Below are 19,741 nucleotides of genomic sequence, written 5' to 3'. Positions count from 1 at the left end.
AGGAAACTGAGGCAAACAGTGTTAAATGACTTGTCCAGAGTCACGCAGCTAGTAAGTGTCTGAGGCCAGATATGAGCTCAGGAAGATGACGTCTCACTAAGTCCAGACCCAGTGCTCTATGCACTTTGGCGCCACCTAGCAGCCTTATATAAGCTCTTACCCTCTGGTTGTTTCCATGATGGGAGCTTTCCTAGCTCCTGACCACTACTGCTAGGTGAAGCTAAGACTCAATACTTTTTTTTTTTTGCTTTTTTGGTGAGGCAATTGAGGTTAAGTGACATGCCCAGGGTCACACAGCTAGTAAGTGTCAAATGTCTGAGGTCGAATTTGAACTCAGGTCCTCCTGACTCCAAGACTGGAGCTCTATCTACTCTGACACCCAGCTGCCCCTAAGACTCCATACTTTTGCAGTCACTTCACCCGCACACCTTCATTAGCTCCATCCCAAGGAACCCAGGCTCACATATGGTCAGATGCTTTCTTCGGGTCTTCTTCATATGTTGCCACCAGTCATGTGGGAAAATCTGACTATCCCCAGAATGCATGATGCACTGGAACCCTGAATCCCACCAGGGCAGAGTTTAGGTCCTCCAGAGACTCTTGGGTTTATTTATTTTTTCTTTCTAGTTCTTGTGCTAGGCTAAACTATGGCATAGTTATTATTTTTAATTTCAATTAATATCTTTTGTTTTTATGTCTCGTTTACTTCCCTTCAAATCCTTCTCCACTATCACAAAGAATAAAAAAGTTTTGTTTTTTCAAAAGGAATTCAGCAAAACTAACAGACACGTTAAACCAAGTCTGACAATCAATCAACATTATTGAGAGCCTACTATGTGTCGGGCACTGTTCTAAGCACTGGAGATAGAAGAAGGGGTAAAAGACAGTCCCTCAAGGAGCTTACAATCTAGGGGAGGGGGGAAGACAATATGCAAACAAATATACACAAAGGAAGCTGCATGTGGGATAAATAGGAGATGATTAACAGAGGGAAGGCACTGGAATTAAGAGGGATTGCGGAAGGCTTCCAGTAGAAGGTGAGATTTTATTTGGGACTTAAAGGAAGCCAGGGAGATCAGTAGCTGGAGCAGAAGAGAGGAGAGTATTCCAGGCATGGGGCACAGCCAAAGAAAATGCCCAGAATTGAGAGACAATGTCTTGTTTGTGGAACAGTCAGGATGCCAATGTCACTAGGTCAAAGAATACAAGAAGACTGGGAAGGTAGGAGAGGGCTAGGTTATGAAGAGCTCTGAATGCCAAACAGCATTTTGCATTTGCTCCTGGAGGTAATAGCGAACGAGTGGAGTTTACTGAAGGGGGGTGATCAGACCTGCATTTTAATAAAATTACTTTAGTGGCCAAATGGAGGCTGAATTGGAATGGGGAGGGGAGACTTGAGGCAGGCAGACCCACCAAGCTGGTTAGTGTGTTAATCCAGGAGTGAGATGATGGAGGTCTACACCAGAATAGTGGGCTTTGCCACTTAATTACTTAACTTTTGCTTTGTTTTATTCATCTCTAAAACAAGGATCTAATGCTTGTACATACCTCTTAGGGTTGTTGTAGAAAAAGTGCTTTTCAAATCTCTAAATGCTATATAAATGAAAATAGCATTCGTTAGCTGATATTTTTGGTGATTCCATAGTTTTGTACATCATTCTCCAGCTAGGAGCCTCACTTGTGAGAGAAAATGTCTCAGGGGCTACATATCCTAGCAAGAAGTTGCTAATAATGTATATAAATGGTTAATTTGGTGATGAGTTATTATAGGCAGAATGTTTTTATGTCAACTGTTTTTCATGTTTATTCCAAGTACCCGCATTCCCCCCTCAAATAGATCTACCTCTGCTTTCCCTATTTATTCCTATTATGCTTTTGAGGCTGTGCATAATTGTGAACAATTATGAAGAGTCACATCATTGGGTGGGGGTCTCATATGTGATCAAGCTCACTCAGAGCCTGCCCCTAGCTCCTTTACATTAGTAAGAGTTACATTTGGCCGCTATGCTTCCTAAAATCTCAATTATGTGACTACTAAATTATACTTCTTATCTTGATTAGAATCAACATTTATGCATTACATATGGGAAATACATCTCTGGTTGGCTTGCAACTGGGCTATCAAAATGTGGCATGGAATCTATGTGTAACATGCAATTCTACTAATGGGCGGCTTGGTGGCGCACTGGACAGAGTGTGGGGCATGGAATCGGAGTTCAACTCTGCATTCAGACACTAGCTATGTGGCTCTGGGCCAGTCACCTAACCCTGTTTGCCTCAGTTTCCTCATTGTAAAATTATCTGGAGAAGGATATGGTAAACCACTCCAGTATCTTTGCCAAGAAAACCAGGTCACAAAGAGTCAGACAAGGCTGAAATGACTCATCAACAATATCAACAACTATTGGAGCTGGGGTCAGTAAATGTGAACCTAGGCAAGTCACTTAACCACTCTCAGCCTCATTTTCTCATCTACAAAATGGGGATAATAATAACATCTACTTCTCAGGATTGTTGAGAGGATAACATTTGATATTTGTAAAATTCTTTGTAAACCTTAAAGTGTGATTAAAATGGTAAGTTATCATACTGTTGTTTTGAATCTTTGCTTGCAGTTGTTATAATTATATAAAGTGCTATATACTATTTATTATCAATATTTATTTTAATATGTTTTAATTAATATTTTAATATTAATAATCATTAACACTATTATTACTACTACTACTATCTCAAGGTGAAGATAATGCTAAAAAGGCAAATTTCCCTTTGATACAAATCACATCTGTGCCTTGAAACTGAAAGGCTTTTCTGCTAAGAGAGTAAATTTGCTTAATCCATAGTACTAAGTAGGAACTCTTTTAAAAATTTCATGTTTGATAGCCTACATTGAATTTTTTTTGGGAGGAGGGGTTGTGATCTTTGTTTGCTTTTATGACATTCATTTTTAAAATTTTCAGTTCCAAATTCTCTCCCTCCCTCCAGGCCTTCCCCCACCCATTGAGAAGGCAAACAGTATGATACCTATTATACATGTGAAGTCATGAAAAAAATATTTCCATATTAACCACTTATATTAAACTTTATATGGAGATAAGAACAATTTATATTCAGAGTTATTTTATGGCCTAAGGTGAGAAAAATGGGAACTATGTTTAGTCTTGTTGGGGTAAAGGTCACTGTACAAAGTTATATAAGATATATGCCTTCTATGCCTTTGTTGGTAAGGTATGATCAACCTACCTGCCTAGCCAACCCAAAGTATCTACGATTTTACAAAGCATATCGGATAACAACTTAATGGGGATGTTGAATGAGATTCTTTTCTCTCTTCCTAACTTCCCTATTGCTATTGAGGAACCACCATTCTTGTAGTGACCCAGGTATCCAAGCTAGGTGTCAATCTGGACTCTTTTCTGTCTCTGTTTCTCTCTCCCTCTTTCTCTCTGTCTCTCTGTCTCTATCTCTCTTTGTTTCTGTCTCTCTTCTTCCCTCTCTCTCTCCCCCCTTCTCTTTCTCTGTGTCTGTCTGTCTCTGTTTTCATCTCTATCTCTCTCCTTCCCTCCCTCCCTCTTTCTGTCTCTGTTTCTGTATCTGTGTCTCTGTGTCTCTGACTTTGTGTCTCTGTTTCTCTCTCTGTCTTTGTGTCTCTATCTGTCTGTCTCTGCCTCTGTCTTTCTCTCTGTCTCTGTCTCTCCCCCTATATCTAATCTGTTGCCAAAGCCTGTAGATTCTACCCTTACAGCATCTCTCCCCTATGTCCCCTTCTCTCCTCTGACACTGCCACCACCCTAGCACAGTCCCTCATCACCTCACCCCAGCCTATTATAATAGCCTATGGTGAGTCTGCCTCAAATCTCTTCCTTCTCCAGTCCATCCTTTATTCAGCCATCACAATGATCTTGCTAAAGCACAAAGCTGACTGTATAACACCCCCCTCACCCCATCCCTTCCCCATCCCTTCAATAATCTCCAGTGACTCCCTATTACCTCCAGGATTAAATATATAATGCTTAGTTTGTCTTTTAAAGCCCTTCAGATCATGGCCCCCTCCTGCCCTTCTCAAACCTTACTCAGCTCCACATTCTCTGTAATTAGTGACTGTCCTCCATGCTGTTCCTTGAACAAGATGTTCCATGCCCTGCTTGTGTATTTTCACTGCTTGTCCCTCATGCCTGCACTGACCCTTGTCTCTGCCTGCAGCCTTCCCTCCCTGAGTTATGTTTACTCTTTGCTTGGATAAAAGTGTTTGCTGACTATTTGACGTTGTTTTTGGGTGACACCCATTAGATTGGAGGAAGCAAAGCTGTCTGAGAGTCTCAGCTAGAACCACACCTTCTGCAAGAAGCCTTTCCTGGTCCGTGTCAATGTTAGTGCCTTCTCTCTGGGATTATCCAATTTATCCTGTATACCCCTTGCTTGCATGTTGTTTTCTCCATTAGACTACAAGTTCCTTGAGAGCTGGGACCATGTTTTTGCCTTTTTTTGTTTCTCCATCACTTAGCACACAGTACCTAGTACATAGTAGGTGCTTAAGTAAATGCTTGATGACTTGACATTTCTATGTTAAGGTCATTTGATTTTGTCTGGAATCTGTGGTTTCTCTATTCTAAATGGAATACCTGTATTTGTTTGTCATCCTCTTCAAATTTTGTATGTTGCTAATGATTTTTCTAGGTAGCTAATAATTTTGCAGGCAGAAAGGTGGTGTAGTGGATAAAACACCAATCCTGGAGTCAGGAAGATGTGAGTTCAAATCTGCCCTCAAACACTGACCCTGGGCAGGTCACTTTGTTGGGGTGCTTGGGTGCTTGTGCTTGGACCCCAATTTCTCCCTGGCCTCAGAAACACTATCCCTGGCAGTATCCCCCCAGCCCAAGGACACTGTGCTTAGCAATTACTCATGAGCAAGCCCCAGCAAAACACTTATCACTCTTCCTGTGCAGTTACACAAAGCTGGGTGAGAGAGTGAAGGGCTATTCAGGCCCCAGCCCTAAGATCAGGTCTCTGGAAGCCTCGCAATTTCTTAGTAGGCTCCTGTCCTGTGAGAAAATTTTCTCTTGTTGCAGAGCATTCTCTAATCAGGACAGAGAGAGGGGTGCCTGGCCCAAGGATTTTTGTCCCTGGCTGACCCAAGAACTCTTCCTCCTGCTAGATCCCCAAGGTCCATGCCTCTGACAGCTCCCTCAATGTCTTTCCCATCCATGGCTCCCAAAGACACCTGGACCCCTACATTACCTAATTAGTACCCCTGGCAGTCCTTTTCCATTCCCCTTTCCATATAAACCCCAGCTCCATCCTCAGTCTCTTGCAGATTCCTTAAGAATCCTTGCCTTCTATATAGCATAATAATAAATCTTTGCCAACTTGACTCAAAGAATGCTTGAGTCTGCGAATTTATTCCAGATGACCCCGTCCTGTACTCCAGTCTTTGAGGGGTCTGAACCTCTCAGACCGCAACAACTTCACCCTGTTTGCCTCAGTTTCCTCATCTGTGAAATGAGCTGGAAAAGGAAAGAGCAAAGCGCTTCAGTATCTTTGCCAAGAAAACCCCAAGTGGGGTCACAAAGAGTCAGACCTGATGGAAAAACAACTGATCAACTGAACAACATTTGTGTAGAAATCCTAGGTGAGTGCCTGGGAAATAGAACTTAAAATTAATGTGCTAAAGGGGAATATTGTATTGAATCTTTGGATAATAATTGGATAAAAATACACTGCCTTGAATACCTTTTTATATGTGTAACCTCACCCCTGCTTAGGCTTTGGGTATTTCCAAGATAGCCTGTGATGCTGCAGGCATATACATGGAGAGAGGTATGAGTCCCAGTTGGGCGAGAGACTATTAGCAAAGATGCTGGGTACATGTGGAGAAAGGGCAAAGAAATGGAGAGATAATTTGAGAGAGATGGGTAGAGAGCAGGATAAACTTTTGAAAGGCTAAAAGGAGCACTTGGAGCTTCAGAAACGTGGGAGAGCCAGCCATTCCTCCACCCCCAATGTGTCTCTTGATTCCAAGCACCTGAACTCCCAAAGATTGCCAAGAGTGCATGTGACTTCCTAGTCAGGTTGTTCTTACCTTGAAGGGGCTGAGATACTGTCTCACTCTCAAGTCAAAGGGATCACTTACTCTAGTGTTTTCTAATATTTGCTCTAATCTATTTGCTTGGGTAAATGAGTTTTCTCACAAGATTGTTTTGTGTGTGTGTGTGTGTGTGTGTGTGTGTGTGTGTGTGTGTGTGTGTGTGTAGATAGTTTGGGGTAGTTTTTGGTGGGTGACCAGAGAGTAAGCTAAGTATTATTCTTCCTTTTAGAACAATCAGGGAAAATGTAATTATTCCTGATCCCCCAAAAGAACTATATTCCTAAATTACAAATACTTGTTACGTGGTATCTAAGACATAATTGTAGCCAGGGGTGGGAACCTGAGGCCTCGAGGTTCTGTGAAATTTGGATTCAGTCAAAGGGCCGCACATGAGGACCTAGAGGGCCACATGTGGCCTGGAGGCTGCAGGTTCCCCACCCCTACCCCAATATCCCTCTGGGAGATAGGACAAGGAAGGAAAGCTCACCTAGCCATGACTTTCCCAGATCCTGGGTTAGTGACTCATTTGGCTCAGCTGCCAGATGTTAACTCTGATATGTAGTCCATTTCCTGGACCCTCGATGACTTTCTCTTCCAACTTTTCAAAATTTCACAAGGCCCTGTCCCAAAGGAAAGAAGATACAAACAGGAGGCGGGCCCCACCCCAGACGTAGGTTTACCTGGAAGGCCATGGGCTCACCAGCTTCGTGGCAATTCTGGGTAAGGGGAAGAAAGCAGGGGAAGCACCAATTATGTGCCAGGCACTTTACAAACATTATCTCATTTGATCATCACAACAACCCTTGGGCATAGGTGCTATTATTATACCCATTTTACAGTTGAGGAAACTGAGTCAGGTCTGTCCTCTATCCAGAGATCCACAGCAGTTTAACCATATCCATTGAACACAAATGGGGAGAGAGAGAGAGAGAGAGAGAGAGAGAGAGAGAGAGAGAGAGAGAGAGAGAGAGAGAGAGAGAGAGAGAGAGAGAGAGAGAGAGAGAGAGAGAGAGAGAGAGAGAGAGAGAGAGAAGAGAGAGAGAAAGGTTAATCTGCCCAATTATGGACATCCAATTGATGTCCAGCTGAGCAGTGGTTCAAAAGGCCCCTCTTCACCATACACTAACCAGACAGGAAAGAGTCAGAATACCTGTGCATACCCTGAACTGCAGAGTAGGGCGATACATTGCACACTCCCGGAAGCAAATTTTTACACAGGGTATTGTAACAGGCAAAAGGTACTGATAGGGTGCTGGGGTCCTAGCCCTATGATCATGTGTCTGGAAGTCTCCCAATTTCTCAATAGGACCTCGTCCTATGAGAAAATTTTCTCTTGTTGCAGAACACATTCTCTCATCAGAGGGGTGCCTGGCCTAAGGATTTTTGTCCCTGGATGGCCCAAGGACTCTCTTTCCCTCCAAATCCCCAAGGTCCATGGCTCTGACATCTCCTTTAATGTCTGGTATACTTCCTACACTTTCCCATCCATAGCTCCCCAGGACACCTGGACCTCTTAGATTACCTAATTAGTATCCCTGGTATTCCTTTCCCATGCCCCTTTTCCATATAAACCCCAGCACCATCTTCACTCTCTCAGATTCACTAAGGACCATTGCCCACTTTTGCTAAAGCATTACAACATAAATTTTTTGCCAGTTGACTAAGAGAAGGATTGAGTGTGTGAATTCATTCCTTGGAATTCTCTGGGTCCCAGCACCCCCAAACCTCTTCAGTACTTTGAATGCTCCTCAAGTCTGGGCTATCATTGGCTAGTTGTCTGTTATATGTAGTAACATTTTCAATTTTCTGCAATACGTCTAAGTTAAAGGCGTCCCTTCTCAGGCCTAGAATCACCATGATAGGACATCAAGGAGAGAATAGAAGGAAATATGTTAGAAGAGAGTTATCTATAAGTACCTAGATAGCATTACTGTTAAATGTCAGGACCATCAATTGTGGAATCACAGATTCCAACTGAAAAAATAGGGTCATTTTTCCTCCTCTCTAGAAGTTACTATTAAAATAGAAAAACAGAGTACTTGGGCTAGTAACTTCTTCCTTGCCCAAGAATGGGAAAATTATAATACAGTAATAAATATTTATTAAGTGCCTACTTTGTGCTGGGCGATAGTGATACAAAGGAAGACAAAAGACAATCTCTGTTTTAGAGGAGCTTGCAGTCAGATGGGAGAGATGATATGAAAACAACTACTTACAAACAAGCTATATGCAGGATAAACTGGAAATAATCAACAGAGGGAAGACAGTAGCATTAAGGAGGACTGGGAAAGGCTTCCTGTAAAAGGTGAGTCCTGAAGAAAGCTAGGAAAGCCTGGAGGCAGAGATGAGGAAGGGGGGGAATCCCAGGGATGGGAAACAATTAGTGAAAGTGTCCTGAGTCAGGAGATGGAGTTGTTTGTGCAAAGAACAACAAGGAGACCGGTGTCACTGGGTCACAAAGTACATGGAGGGGTGTAAAGGCTGGAAAGGGAGGTGGGAGGTTTGGAAGGGCTTTGAACGACAGAGGATTTTGTACTTGATCCTGGATAGGGGGCCATTGGAGTTGATTGATTGAATGGGGGATTGACTGAATGTGTTAGCACAAGACAGCCCTCTTGCATGTAGCCAGTCCTAAAGCCAGAGTTGATGCAGGGAATCACCTTGTACTACCCTCCCTCAGCCAGGACCTGCCCTGCCTGAGGAGGAACACGCAGGGATGGGGGTGGTGAGAAGAATCTAGGCTCCAGAGATATCATTCTTTGGTAAATTTCGATGAAGACTGGAAAAGATGGCATGATCCCATGGGACTATCTGGGAAAGCGGCTTGAACTTGGGAATGGGAAAAGTGAATACAATTCACCACCATCTTTGCTTCCTTAAAGGCCTTTGTGAAGAATTTCCCCCTTCTTCCTTAGCAACTGGGTAAACAGAAAGCAACCCACCTCTTAAACATTTCACTCCTTCATCCTCTAAGCCCTTCCTGGGAAGGAGCTGTCTAGCAACCACTAGGTAGTGTATAGGCAGCAACGTGGAGGGACCTCATCCTTTTTAATTTTTTTAATTTGTATTTAAAAAATTTTTTTTCCTTGTCCTTTTTTAGATGACAGTAAACGAAGGGCTATGGGAGATGTGACAGACCAGTGCCTGGTCTCCTGGGGGCCCTGTCACCGCCTACTCTGATGATCCTGGAGTCTTTGCTGCCGCGTGCTGCTGCTACTCACTCGGCCAGGGCCAAGGGTTGTCCCCCTTTCTGGGATGAGGCCTAGCAATGTCTCCTAGTGCTGACTGAATATTGACAGGAGTGCTGGACCCCTTTGCCAGGGCTTAGCGATGCCCTCCTATGCCAAGGATTGAGTGCTCTCCTTCTAGGATAAGGTGAAGGCATTGCCTCTGGCATTGCTGTTGCTGGGGTCCATGTTCTACCCCTCTATGCCAGGCCAACCATCCCCAAGGGTGCTGCCACTATCCCTTTGTCCTTAGCCATCCTGGGCTCCACTCTTCAAGGGCACCTCACTGACTTCCTCGTGGGAAGCCCTAAAAAGAGAGTTATAGAGAGAGCAGCGTTCATTCCCCAGCCCCAATCCTCAACATCTCTGTTCTGATCAAGCATTATCCTTCCATGTGCCTTACACCAAAGAGTTCCAATGAAGTCCACATTGTACAGTTCCCATTGGGCTCCCGAATGCCATTTTAAAAGTCCTAAGTAGTTCTTTTGGAGTAATTCTTTTTTTAAAAAATTAGTTTATTTTGAATTATCAACAATTACTTCCATAAGCTTTTTAGTTTTAAATCTTTTTCCCCCTCCCTGTCCACCTCCCTCCCCAAGACGGTGTGCAATCTGATATAGGCTATACGTATATATTCCTATTAAATATATTTTCACATTAGTGATGTTATAAGTAAAAATTAGAACCTATAGGAGGAACTACCAGAAAGAGGAAACAAAACACAACCGAAGGAAAAAATATAGCAAACAGTATGCTTCAATCTGCATTCAAACTCCATAGTTCTTTCTTTGGATGTGGATAGCATTTTCCATCATGAGGCCTTTGGAGATGTCTTAGATCCTTGTTTTGCTGGGAAGGGTTAAGTTTATCCATATTAGTCATCACACAATGTGACTGTTACTGTGTAGAACGTTCTCCTGGTTCTGCTCATTTCACACAGTATCAGACCATACAAGTCTTTCCAGGTTTTTCTGAAGTCTGCCTGCTCATCATTTCCTATAGCGCAATAGTATTCCATTACATTCATATACCACAACTTGCTCAGCCATTCCCCAATTGATGGGCATCCTCTCAGTTTCCAACTCTTTGCCACCACAAAAAGACCTGCTATAAATATTTTTGTACATGTAAGTCCTTTTCCCATTTGTATGATCCCTCTGAGATTCAGCCCCAGAAGTGCTATTGTTATTTTTATAGCCCTTTGGGCATAGTTCAGAATAACTTTTAAACAATCCCAAAATTCCAGTCCATAGTGAATAGCTGGACCTATCACAGCTGGTGGGCCTGGAGATCACCATCACTCCCAAATACAAAAATTATGTAAATTCAACAAATAATACTTTACAGTATTTATCATCATCGGGAAACAGTTCTTAGAGTTACAGAGCATATTTCCATCTGTCTCTAGTTACCAAATTACAGTAGGTGGTTTGCTCTCTAATCCTCTCTAGGTGAATGGGGAATTCCTTACAGTAGGCAGCTAGGGTTACCAGGAGCAGAGCCAGAAGCAAGGAGGCCCTGTGGGGCTCCCTTTTTTCTGAATAGCCTTCCCTCACTTCAATGAGGACATTCCTCTCTATTGCTACAAACTATGCCAAATGTTGTAGGCTGTGCATGACTCAGGTTAGTCTAGTAGTTCAGGTTAAAGATTGAGAAAGCCTACAGAGGTGAAACCAACAGCCTATCTGCCACTTTGAGGACTTTTGTAAACGTATAGATTGGTTTTTGGTTTTTTTTTTAGGCAACTGGGGTTAAGTGACTTTGCCCAGGGTCACACAGCTAGTAAGTGTCAAGAGTTTGGTCTGAGGCCAGATTTCAACTCAGGTACTCCTGACTTCAGGGCTGGTACTCTATCCACTGTGCCACCTAGCTACCCCTAGATTGGTTTTTCTAATACTGAATATTGTCCTTGCAGAATATATCCTTGTAATTATTTGCTGAATTATTTGATGAATTGAGACTTCCCCTTGTAGAATGACCAATATAGTTTCAAGATTTTTAAAGGAATTTATTCACAGATTTGTATACCTTTGTCTACTAGTACAAACACAAAATTGAGAGGAAAACTGTAAGCCTTTGCCTATTCAGTAGCAGTTTCCCTGCCCACAACACCTTTAGTCTACAGGGGCAGTAGAACTGCAAATTGGAGTGCTTAAGAATAACCTTGCTAAGGTATATGAAGCTGCTAAACTAAAACAGAGCAGCTAGGTGGCACAGTGGATAGAGCAGTGGTTGGGGAATCAGGAAGATTTATCTTTATGAGTTCAAATCTAGCCATAGACATTTACTAGCTGTGTGATCCTGGGTAAGTCACTTAACCTTGTTTGCCTCAGTTCCGCATCTGTAAAATGAGCTGCAGAAGGAAATGGCAAACCACTTGGCCTGAAGTCCTTTCCTTTGCCCTCAATGACTAGGAGAACAAACAATGCAGAAACAACCCATATATATGCCTGTGAGGACTGCTTTTGTCCACTCCAACGACCCCAAGCATCCCAAAATGGCTTGTTGCCTCTAAAAACATTGTCCAGTATTACTAGACTCTCATGAATTGTATTCACTTTTCCCATTTCCAAGTCCAAGCCGCTTTCCCAGATAGTCCCATGGGATCATGCCATCTTTTCCAGTCTTCATCAAAATTTACCAAAGAATGATGTCTCTGGACCCTGGATTCTTCTCACCATACTGCCATCTACTGCTGCGGGTGAGAGGACTAAATTCATGCTTTTAACATATGATTAGACCCTGTTGGCCAACAGAAATTCTAAGCTGTGTATTGTATTTTAGTTAATGCTTACCTATGGGGAAGATTGAAGAGGCAGGGGACAGGATCCACTTTTTGGAGAGAGAAAGCTTGCCTAGCTGAGCTAGGTTGGGAGTTTGGAGTCATTATTGAATTAAAGCAAAGTGGGAGAAATGTAAGATTTATATAAAAGAATATGAAACCAAATTTACTATTAGATTGATTTCCTACATGCATATGAGCTAGTACAACCCAGCTGAGGACAGAAAGGAAAGCCACACCACAGAGGGGGCGGGAATGACTTGAGAAGTTCTATCTATGCCTGGGGGGGGGGGAAGAGTGTACCTGATATGATTAAAGCTTCCATTTGTCTTGCTTGCCAGTGCCTTCTGATAGTGAGACAAGGTACTTTAGGGGGGTGTATGGTGAGGCACTATCAGCTGGCGGAATCAGGAAAAACCTCATCTAGGACTGGACCTTTGGACTTTGGAGAAAACTGGGAATTCTAAGAGGTGAAGTTGGGGTTGGGATGGTGGCTACATTCCCAGTATAGATGACAAGCATGTACTGGACAGAGAGTTGGAAACGGAATGTTATGAATGAGGAATAATAAGCCAGCCCCAGTTGGGTTGAAAGTAAAGTGTATAATAGTGGGAAAATGTATAATAAGCTTGAAAAGGTGTTGTAGAACCAGGTTGTGAAGAACTTTAAATGCCAAACAATAGAGAAGGAATAGGGAGCCACTGAAGCTTTTTGACCAAGACAGTGACATGGTCCCCCACCCCATGCCTGAGCTATGTCAATCTGGCAGTTATGTGGAGGATAGATTGAAAAGGTAAGAGACCTGGGACAAGGAAACCAACCAGGAGTTTATTGCAGCAGCCCAGATGAGAGGTGATGAGGGTCTGAACTAGGGTGGTGAGCATATGAATGGAGAGAGGGACGGACTCAAGGAAGTTGCGGATGTAGAACTGACAAGATTTGGCAATTACTGGATACAGAAGGTGAGGGAGAGTGAAGAGTTGAGGGTGACTCTGAAATTGTGAACCTGGGTGACTAGAAGAATGGTAGTTCCATTGATAGAAATAGGGAAATTCAGAAGAGAATGAGTTTGGTGGAGAAAGGCAATGAATTTTGTTTTGCAGATGATGAGTCTGAGATGCCTATGGGACAGCCATTTGGAAGTGTCCGACAAGACTGTGGGCAATTTGAGACCAGAGCTGAGGAGAGAAACTAGAGATGGATGTATAGATCTTGAAGTTATCTGCACAGAGATGATAATTATACCCATAAGAACTGATGAGACCACAGAGATAAAGGGTTAAGAGAGAGGAGAGAAGGCTCATTTCAGATCTTTGGAGTACATCCACTATACAGGACAGGACTTGTACGGTGATCTAGCAAATGGGTCTGAGAAGAAATTGTAAGAAAGTTAGGAGAGGGGCAGCTAGGTGGCACAGTAGATAGAGCACTGGCCCTGGAATCGGAAGTACCTGAGTTCAAATCTGTCCTCAGACATTTACTAGCTGTGTGATGCTGGGTAAGTCACTTAATCCTGATTGCCTCCCCACCTCCCCTAGCACCCCCTCCCCCCCTGCCAAAAAGAAAAAATGGTAAGAGGTAAACCAAGTGAGCAGTGTCATGAGAACCCACAGAGGAGAGAGTATCTAGGAATAGAAAATGGTCAACAGTGTCTTAGGCTATAAAGAGGACAAGAAGGATGAGAATTCAGGAAATGACATAGGATTTGGAAATTAAGAAATCAGTGAAAACTTTGAAAAGAGCACTTTCACTTGTAATGAGGTTAGAAGCCAAGTTGTGAAAGGCTGAGAAATGAGTGAGAGGTGAGCCAGAATACAGTGTAGGAGTATAGATAATTTTTTTTCCCCTTAAGAGTTCTGCTATGAAAAGGGGGAGAGATGATAGGTTGAAAGGTCAAGTGAAGAGCTGGATTTTTTTTAAAGGATGAGGGAGATCTAGTGTTGTATGTAGGCAACAGAGAATGAGCCTATAGATAGGGAGAGATTGAAGATTAAAAATAGAGGAGGTGATTGCAGCGGGGAATCTTCCTGAGGAGATGGGAGAAAATGGTATCAAAGGCACAGATAAACAAATCAGCCAAAAAAGTTGAATTAATCCTAACTAATTAATTAATTAAAATTAATCCAAAGCTGAATTAATAGAGGCATAGTTTCTGGAATGAGGGAGACAACAAAGTCACTGAACTTCTCCTTGGTCAGATCACTTCTGAAATATTCTGTCAATGACACGGGACTGGAGTGGGCCATGTGGGACTTTGAATGTCCAGCTCCACGGAAAGTGTTTCCATAAAACTCTCTACTACATTTTTGTCACCTCCATGTCTGAATATATCTTCCTTTCCTCCCCATACTCAGCAAGCCATCTCTTGTAACACTAAAAAAAAAAAGGAAAGAAAAAATAATTTCAGCAAAACAAAGCAAACCCATCAACCCAATTTGATAGCATATGCAATATTCTAGACCTATAGTTTCCCACCTTTTCAAGGATGGGAGAAAAGTAATCCATTTTCTTATCTCTTCTCTGGGGCCAAGTCAGGGTTTAAAAAATGTAGTTTTCCAGTGTGTGTAAATATTGACTTATAGACCACTAATTATTTGACAGAGGTACTGGGGAGTAATTAGAGTTGATCATTGTCCTTTTAAATTCAATAAGAAATGAAGAAAAAGCATCTCTGAGATAAATGAATGAGAAAATAGGATTCTTCTCCTACTTACTCCTAATTTTTCGGCTGGGTCAACTCTATCAGGAAGCATGAAAGAAAACCCAGAACTCTCCATAGTACATGTAAAGAATCAAAGCTGAATCTACTTTTTTGGTTTCAGAGTCAACCTCATGCCCTGTTCCTTCCTTGACTCTGGCCCCAAACACAAACTCTAGTTATTAGGCCACCACAATCCACTTGTCCATATCCTATTCTGGCAGCATGGGGTAGGGAGATAGAGATTTAGCCTTGGAGGGAGGAAGACCTGGGTTCAAGTCCAGTCTCCAACACATAGATTGTGGACAAGTCACATAACCTACTGCTGTAGTGTGGTATGGTGGCAAATAGCATTGGATTTGGAATTAGAAGACCTAGGCTCAAGTCCCATCTCTCCTAGCTGTGTGACTTTAGGCAAATTATGTACCTTCAGTGACCCTCAGTTCCCCATCTGTGAAATGAGGGAAAGCGATTTAGACTAAATGACTTTTGAGGTCCCTTCTAGTTCTAAATCTATGAGACCTCCTCAATGTCCATGGTAATTCTCTAAAACCAGAAGTTACAGAAGAGCTGCTGATACACTTTAGTGGAAAGAGTTTCAACATTGGGAAGTCTTTACACAGAGGAAATCATGGACCCTATTCTGAGGCAGTTGTTTTGGACCAAGGTGAGTTCTTGCTTAATTTCTCCTTTCAAATTCTTCCCTCCAAAGGAAAGGCTGTGATCATTATTCCTAGATGTTTTGTTCTCATGCATATCATCATAGGTATATATCACTACCCTGCTCTTGTGGGAGTTCATGGTTTTGTCAACTTCTGGTGTCTTCTTCTTTATCTTCTGTTCTTTTCTCTCCCTTGCCCCTCGTCTGAGGATCTTAGGAATGAAGATGATTGGGTTGGAGGTGAGTTTCTCTAGGCCCGTGGCTGATTGGGTAAATGGGATGTAGGCCACATAGGGAATAGGGTTAGGAGAATGGTGTTGGTAGAATGATATAGCAGAAATGGGGAGAGCGGGAAAGGATTAAAGAACTTTTTCCTGAGTCCCCAAACAGGTCACCCAGACTTTAGACCACTTTAGAAGCTAGAGAAGCTGGAGTATACTCTGCCTTAGACACAAGTGGGCCCTTAGATCATTTCCATTTAACTACCACCATCCCCACCCCACCCCACCCCACTCCAGTGATGCAACAAAATGCAGTTATGTTTATGCAATTTTATTTTCTCAGTGGAAAGGCATGTTAGGTGGAGGTGGCCCTGTCATCCTCCAAGAAGGGGCAGTGCCATGGATGCAGCCAAGGACCATCAGAAGGCACAGCTGCTCTCCACAAAACGGCGGCACTTCATGACCCGGAGGTAGGTCTCGGCTTTGTGCAGGTCCTTCTTGAAGCAGGAGAGCAGCCCATAATTCTTGAGCAGTGCCTCATCACTGCGTAGGTTGGTGTCAAATTTGTCATAGGTTGTCTTGAGGACCAGGCCACCCCTTGAGCTGCCATCCTCCAGCTCCTTAAAAGAGAGGGGAAGAGGGGTGTCAAGGGGGAATCTTTTCCATCTCACCTATTCCTTCTTCGCTTCCCATCTGGGCTTGAAATCAAGAAAATGAAAAGAAAGTGGGATCATTGGCTCAAATGAGAAAAGTAAAGAAAGAGAATGGTTTCTTTAGCCATCAAAAAAGGCCTTGGATTCAGGGTCTTCTGAAAGAAAGGAGGAGTGGCATCCCTCTTACTTCTCTTGTCCCCTCTTGATCTCTCCTTCCCCTCTTCTCCCCACCAGCCATGATTAAGCTAGAAAAGATCCTAGACCCCAGGTAGGGCTACCGGAAGTAACTTAGCGGACAGGAGTGAGGCTTGGCTCCTGAAGTATGCCAGGAGCTCCCCTCCAACCTTACCTGCATGAGAGCCTGGATCCCTTCTTCCAGGTCCCTCAGCTTCTCATAGACCCGGTCTGAGGTACCGAAGACCAGGCTGTTGGTGAAGACCCTGCTGAGGAACTGCACAGGGCTGAGCCACGATTGGATAAGGAGAAGGGAAAAACGAAGCAATTCCACATCCTGCGGATGAAGGAGAGGGGAGGAAAGGGGGAAACTGTGAGCAAGAACATTTAAAGGGAACTCTAGAGCCAGGAAAGGGCTAATTCCATTCAAGAACTGTCTATTAAGGGCTGATTCTAAAGACTAGAAGCTTGACCTACAATCTTCTTTTGTTTTTTCCTGTTCTTCCCATTTTAATTGGTATCTTATACATTCAGAATAAAAATAAATTTAAAAAAATTAAGATCCTATTATGTACAAAGTACTAAATTAATCTGCCCTGGGCACCTGCTCCTTCCCTGGACAGCTGTTCTAATATCCCAGGCCCTGAGTCTTCTTGATTCGAAGTGAGAGAGCTAAAGAAACAACTCTAATTTTGAAGGTGAAGGGAAGAGAGGAAGGAGGGGGCTGCTCAGACTTCTTGGGGCATTGGCAGTACTCAGCTTCGGGGGGACTGACTCCTCAGGTTCTTTCTTTGTTTTACCTGGAGAGAGACAAGAGGCTGGGGGTGGGGGTGGGAAGGGGTGTCACTCACAGATCTCTGCTGGGCCTCATCCTTGCCAGTAGGAGCTGGGATGGTCTCAGAGAAACAGAAAGCTGTCTGGGTACTCTGGATGGAATGTCTCTGTGCCTCTGGAATGTATGTACGCTCCTGCGTAAATAGCCAAACAAACGTAGTGAGTGGCCAAAGCCAGGACCAGGGCCAGATACAAGTACCTCTTCTAAGAAACACTTTCTCCATCCCCTCTCCACCTCCTCCCAACTCTGATCACTCCACCATTTTGAATCCCCCTCAGTGCTTATACTTTTTTCCATGTGAATGTCCAAATTGAATTTATCTGACTCCCCTTTTCAGCTCCCCAGTACTATCAACAGGACCCCTGGCTCACCACTTTGGAGCCTTCTTTGATACTTTTCTTTGACCTCTTTACCCATCCATTCAGTGACCACCTAGTCTTTCCAGTTCTCCCTGAATGATTTCTCTACATTCCTGCTACCATCATCTTAGCCCAGGTCCTTACTCCTACACACTTGGGCTATTGACATAGCCTCCTTCCTGACCTCCCTGACTTTGGTGTTCTCTCTTTGTTCAATCTATTGCACTATGAATCATCTTCAAGGCAAGCTGCTTACAGGACTATGGTAGCTTCTGATTTCCTCTCATATTGAATTAAAGTTTGTACAGATCCCCCTCCACTGCCATGTCTTTGCTCTGCTCCAACCTCCCTTTACCCCAAGTCCCCATCTCTCATGGACTCACAAACTCCTTGTATGTGTCAGCAACCAGCTGGTGCAGATGCTGAGCACGAAGCACAGCATTGGCAAAGAGGCTAGACAGAGGCATGGCTGGGAAAGCACCAGCCCTCTGTGGCCCCAGCAAGGTGAAAGTGATGAGAAGCAACAGAGAGGCTCGAGTACCTGGAAAAAGAAAGAATGAGTTTCTCTATCCCATCACTAGCTTCACGGGTGCCTGTCCTGATCCCATAAGAACCTCCTCTTTCCAGCTCATGGTACCTGGATGATGAACTTGGCACCCAGCCCTCATCTCTGGACCCTTAGTTTCCATTTTCCCATGATTCCTCATTCCTGAACTCCAATTTTGGCATTTGATGGTCTAAACTCTGGCACTTAGAGTCTCATCCCAGGTACTTAGTTCCTCTCCTGGGGACAGGAAGTGTTTTAAATGTTGTTAAACTTCTGAACCAAGGAAAGACTCAAAAGAAATTTCCTTCTGTATTCAGATGCCACAACCAAGGCTCTGTTTGCCCCTCAGTTTACATCATTATTCCCATCTCTGTTTCCTGGTAAATCCCCTAGAAGGCTGTCCCCAGGGGTCTTCCCTCTTTCTCAGCCCTCCTAGGTCCCTTCTCCAGGTTTCCCTTCTTTCTCACCACCCATTTGGGAACTAGTTAAGATTCTCTGTTGTCTTTGGGCATAGAAAGAGGATGGGGACCTGTTGTTCTCTTTCCCCAAAAAGGTTAGAATAGGGGTGAAAGAGATGAAACTGGAGGAATGGAAACTAATAACGAGGAAAGATTTCTGACAGGGAGGGTATAAAAACTATTGGTCCAAGAGGGAAGAAAGGGAGCAGGGGAATGGATGATGGTCTTTGAGATATCTGGGTAGAGTACCTGGAGCCATCTCCACTGGACAAGCTGGTCACAGGATCCTGGTCGACGTAGGTGGCTGAGTCCTAGGTCTCTGGAACTGCTCCCCTCCAACACCTCCTTATACCCTAGTCCCCCCTCATCTCCCCCACCTTTCTCCTCCATTATGCATTGCTTAGTACGACTAGGGGCTGAACTGATGGATAATTTAAAGGCAGAAATGCTGAATCTTCCTCCCACTCAGATTCTGTTTCATAGCTTCTTCATCCCTTTCTGGGGTGTCATTCTCCCCCCTCTGTACCCAACCTTTAGAGCCTTCTCACCTGCTTTCCCCCCTCCCACCTCCCTTCACACATGAACATTGAGCGTGTGTCTGCCCCACCTGCCTTAGCCTGAGGACTCTGTGTTCTCCCTGAATCCTGAATATTTGAACAAATGCAAAGAAAATATCCAGGAAGAGAAGCAGATAGAAGGGATTCAGGGCTAAAGGAATTGGGGGGGGGGTGAAATGGAGAGGGGCAGCCCCTATAGCAAATTCTCAGCATTTATCTGGAAAAGAAATGGGTGTGTTTAGTGGGTACCATGATGAAAACATTCCGTCTTTGTCCTTTTTTTTTGGCGGTGGTGGTGGGAAGCAACAGTGGTCTATGTCCTTTAAAGCTCTAATATCATAGGATTGTAGGTTAGAGTCCCATCCTAGCCCCAAATCTTGACTATTTGGAGAAAAAGTTGGGATAATCCCTCATTGGAAGTACTTCTGAACACTTTTTACTCACACTCTACTTCTCTCTTTCAGCCCAGAGAATAGGTCTATAT

General features: G+C 43.6%; 1 protein-coding gene and 1 long non-coding RNA gene across 2 annotated transcripts; one reads left to right on the top strand and one right to left on the bottom strand.

The window, feature by feature from the left end:
- Window positions 1-14,287: 14,287 nt before the first annotated feature.
- On the top strand, window positions 14,288-17,030 carry LOC144457948 (uncharacterized). The gene is made up of 3 exons (XR_013487541.1): window positions 14,288-15,459; window positions 16,018-16,144; window positions 16,707-17,030. It is a non-coding gene; the product is annotated as an uncharacterized LOC144457948 (long non-coding RNA).
- On the bottom strand, window positions 16,094-18,229 carry LOC110215837 (somatotropin). The gene is made up of 4 exons (XM_020997641.2): window positions 18,079-18,229; window positions 17,353-17,469; window positions 16,677-16,838; window positions 16,094-16,294 (listed from the first exon to the last, which is right to left on the bottom strand). The coding sequence occupies exons 1-4, from the start codon at window positions 18,160-18,162 to the stop codon at window positions 16,094-16,096; spliced, it is 564 nt and encodes a 187-aa protein (XP_020853300.2). The 5' UTR covers window positions 18,163-18,229.
- Between the last annotated feature and the right edge of the window lie 1,512 nt (window positions 18,230-19,741).

Source organism: Phascolarctos cinereus, unplaced genomic scaffold (genome assembly GCF_003287225.1).
Source record: "Phascolarctos cinereus isolate Bilbo 61053 unplaced genomic scaffold, phaCin_HiC Scaffold_5;HRSCAF=322, whole genome shotgun sequence".
NCBI classification, from domain to species: Eukaryota; Metazoa; Chordata; class Mammalia; order Diprotodontia; family Phascolarctidae; genus Phascolarctos; species Phascolarctos cinereus.
The sequence above is the reverse complement of the archived record's forward strand: the minus strand, read 5'-3'. Positions and strand labels throughout refer to the sequence as shown.

Excerpts from the sequence above, each read along its gene's own strand:
- LOC110215837 (XM_020997641.2), bottom strand. The coding sequence starts at position 18,162 with ATGCCTCTGTCTAGCCTCTTTGCCAATGCTGTGCTTCGTGCTCAGCAT. Across the intron at positions 16,839-17,352 it reads ATGAGGCCCAGCAGAGATCT|GATGTGGAATTGCTTCGTTT; the intron begins GTGAGTGACACC and ends CTTCATCCGCAG. Across the intron at positions 16,295-16,676 it reads GGATCCAGGCTCTCATGCAG|GAGCTGGAGGATGGCAGCTC; the intron begins GTAAGGTTGGAG and ends CTCTCTTTTAAG.